The sequence below is a fragment of the Pyxicephalus adspersus genome, chromosome 9, assembly GCF_032062135.1.
Source record: "Pyxicephalus adspersus chromosome 9, UCB_Pads_2.0, whole genome shotgun sequence".
Lineage (NCBI taxonomy): Eukaryota > Metazoa > Chordata > Amphibia > Anura > Pyxicephalidae > Pyxicephalus > Pyxicephalus adspersus.
In genome coordinates, this window is record NC_092866.1 from 10121590 (window position 1) to 10124881 (window position 3292).

The 3292-nt window shown below is 46.3% G+C and overlaps 2 protein-coding genes across 2 annotated transcripts in view; one reads left to right on the forward strand and one right to left on the reverse strand.

The window, feature by feature from the left end:
- Positions 1 to 399, reverse strand: part of TMEM231 (transmembrane protein 231) — an 8226-nt gene extending 7827 nt beyond the window's left edge. The window contains exon 1 of the mRNA XM_072422519.1: positions 302 to 399. The gene's annotated coding sequence lies outside the window, so the exon portion shown is untranslated. The remainder of the gene's footprint in view (positions 1 to 301) is intronic.
- Positions 400 to 2794: 2395 nt separating this feature from the next.
- The window catches only part of GABARAPL2 (GABA type A receptor associated protein like 2), an 11090-nt gene continuing 10592 nt past the window's right edge, over positions 2795 to 3292 (forward strand). Inside the window, exon 1 of the mRNA XM_072422523.1 lies at positions 2795 to 2926. Within this exon, the coding sequence (XP_072278624.1) occupies positions 2893 to 2926 (34 nt within the window). The 5' untranslated portion in view covers positions 2795 to 2892. The remainder of the gene's footprint in view (positions 2927 to 3292) is intronic.

Sequence of the window (3292 nt, forward strand, 5' to 3'; positions counted from 1 at the left end):
CCAGCAATCCTCTATATACCCCCTGCCTTACCCTGGCTATCCTCTATATACCACCCTGCCCTACCCCAGCAATCCTCTATATACCCCCTGCCTTATCCTGGCTATCCTCTATATACCCCCTGCCTTACCCCAGCAAACCTCTATAGATCCTTCTGTCCTACCCCTACAATCCTTTATATTTACCTTCAAATCTGTTACAGACTCTATAATGTAGCCACCAGCTCGTCTAAATACTCTTGTCTCTTACCCTAAACTTTCTCTATGTTATTCTGCCTATCCCTGTGTGCACCCCCTATGTCACCTCTATAACCCCCGGTAAGCCCTCTCCGATCACACAGAGTTCTGAACTCCCAATCCGCGCGCTCTACAGCCACCTATCGCTATGGCAACAGACGCCATTCCCCGGAACCACATCCGCCTGTCAGCTGCTGCCCCGGAAGTGATTGTCCGCAGGCTGCCCTCTGGATGGGCATTGTGGGCATTGTGGGTATTGTGTAACAGGAGGTTGTTACATACAGAGCTGGAGCACTACATGTCCCAGCATGCCCTGTATCTATGTATGGGATCTCTTTACACCCCCTCTCTACTCTTTGAGTTCAGCAGGGCAGCCATTTAGAGTTTATATCAGTGTAGAAGAAGAAAACAACCCTCCACCCAATGTCAATGCAGAGAATTACCTCATATACCCCCTGGCCTATGGATAGCAGGAGGCACATTTACCCCAATATGCCCCCTGGTTTATGGGTAGTAGGGAAATTATTTACCTCAATGTCAGCATAGAGAATGTATTGCCCCATTTGCCCCTGGTTTATGGAGAGCAGAAGACCCCTTCTCCCCAGAGAATTACCTCTATATGCCCCCTGATTAATGGAGAGTGGGAAACCTATTTTCCCCAATGTCAGAGTAGAGAATAACCCCATGTGCCCCCAGATTTATAGGTAGTGGAAGGCCCATTTGCCCCAATGTCAGCGTAGAAAATTAACCCTGTGTTCCCACTGGTTTATCAGTAGCAGAAGACCTATTTTTTATTTCAATAGATTTTTATTCAAATTTTTTGCATAAACAACAAGTAAATAAACAATTAAAAACAAATCAGGGCAGTAGGTATACATAAATAATAAGCTTAAATAAACATAACAATAATACAGAGTATAAAAAATAAAGTAACTATACAAAAACATAATATAAGCAAGGAAATAAGATTGTAACAAGGCGTTGACCTGCAAAGCAAATGAAGTATTCAAGGGGTAGGGGTTATCAAAGGGGGAGGGATGTAAGGTGTCCACTTCAAGTAGGAATCAGGAACATAGAATTGTGAGTGGTCCAATCAGCATGATCCAGTTGAGTTTAACGGATAGGGGAGTCATCGATATTAGTACACAGTATTTATATAGCACCAATATATTATGCAGCGCTGTACAAAGTCCATACTCACTAGCTGTCCGTCAAAGGAGCTCGCATCATCCAATGTCCCTACCATAGTTATATGTCATTAATACAATATAAGGACAATTTTGGGTGGAAGCCATTTAACCTAACTGCATGTTTTTGGAATGTGAGAGGAAACTGGAGTACCCAGAGGAATCCCACACAAACACCGGGAGAACCTGCAAACGCCATGCAGATAGTGTCCTGGCCGGGATTCAAACCTGGGACCTAGCGCTGCAAAGACCAGAGTGCTGCCTATTAGAACTATATAAATAAATATATATATATATATACAGTTATATTTTTTATATATATGTAATATATAATGGTATATGACGGGCATACACACATTTATTACCTTTTTGAACCTGCAAACTCCATGCAGATAGTGTCCTGGCCAAGATTCCAACCTGGGACCCAGCTTTGCAAAGGCCAGAGTGCTAACCACTGAGCCACCCATTTGTCCCAATGTCAGTGTATAAAAAGATCCCCGTATGCCCACTAGTTCATGGAAAGCAGATCTTTTTTCCCCAATATCTCTGTAGAGAATGAACCTCCTCTATGAGAAGGAAAACCCCCACTCCCCCATAAGCCTTTAGAGTTACTCTAACGTAATTTCACAGGCAGTGCTTTGGTTGGCGCACCATACTTGCACTAAACTGGCAATCAGAAAGTCCATTCACCTGAAGGCAGTAACTGATCACCATATTTAGAAGTGGCAAATGATGGTGGCTGAATGTTTGTGGTTCATGTCTTGGTGGGAAATAAAATATAAACTAGACACAAAAAGGAAAATGATTTGTGAATGTGTAAAAGAGAGGCGAGAGGAATTGCAATTATAAAAGTGAGAGGTCTGCCTTATCCTTGGGTCACATGATACATTTGTGGGTATTGGGCGCCCAGCCAATGATAGCACTAGGCGCTGACTTAACCTACCTAAGGGGTATATGTGCTTCAGCCCAAATGAATAAAAGCCTGCTGAGGGTTAAGGGGATGAAGATTGTTTGGAAGAAGAAGAAAAGGTGGAAGATGCCGCGCCTGGCGTTGGAATGCGGGCAGGTGGGCAGCTGGTTTTAGATCTTAAAGAGCCTCCATGTCCTCTCAGGGATAACATAGGAGGGTCATGGTGTAGAATATGATGAGAATAGTGAATTCTTCCTTTCTACCTATATATAATAATAATAACTACATGTTTATTGTTAACACTGACACACCAGTCAGTTTCACCCCTGACAACATGGCGTACATCTTCCCAGGTTAGCCAGGGTGACAACAACATTTTCCTGGCGCCGTGACGTCACGGATCAGCTGAGTGACCACCTGACCAAGAGCCCCGCCTAGCAGCGTTTTGTTTAGTTCGGGTTCGGAGGGCGGGGCCATTAGGGAAACAGAGCAGCTCCCGGAAGTGGCGTCAGAGTCGGTTCCGCCCTGTTGTTGTTGTCGCTGCTGTCACCGTTCGGTATCATGAAGTGGATGTTCAAAGAAGACCACGCACTGGGTAAGACAGGGGGGAGTCATCGGTAATGAGTGTGGGGAAAGGGGGGGAGGGGGGTCACCTGACGGCAGCGTGTCACTTTACGGCTGCTGTATCATCCTGCTGTAAACACTGCCTGCCCTGTCCCCCCATTATACTGCCCCCTGCCTACCCTGTCCCCCCATCATACTGCTCCCTGCCTGCCCTGTCCCCCCATTATACTGCCCCTGTCTGCCCTGTCCCCCCGACAATACTGCCCCCTGCCTGCCCTGTACCCCCTTTATACTGCCCACTGCCTGCCCTGTACCCCTGTTATACTGCCCACTGCCTGCCCTGTACCCCCATTATACTGCCCTCTGCCTGCCCTGTCCCTCCATTGTACTGCCCCCC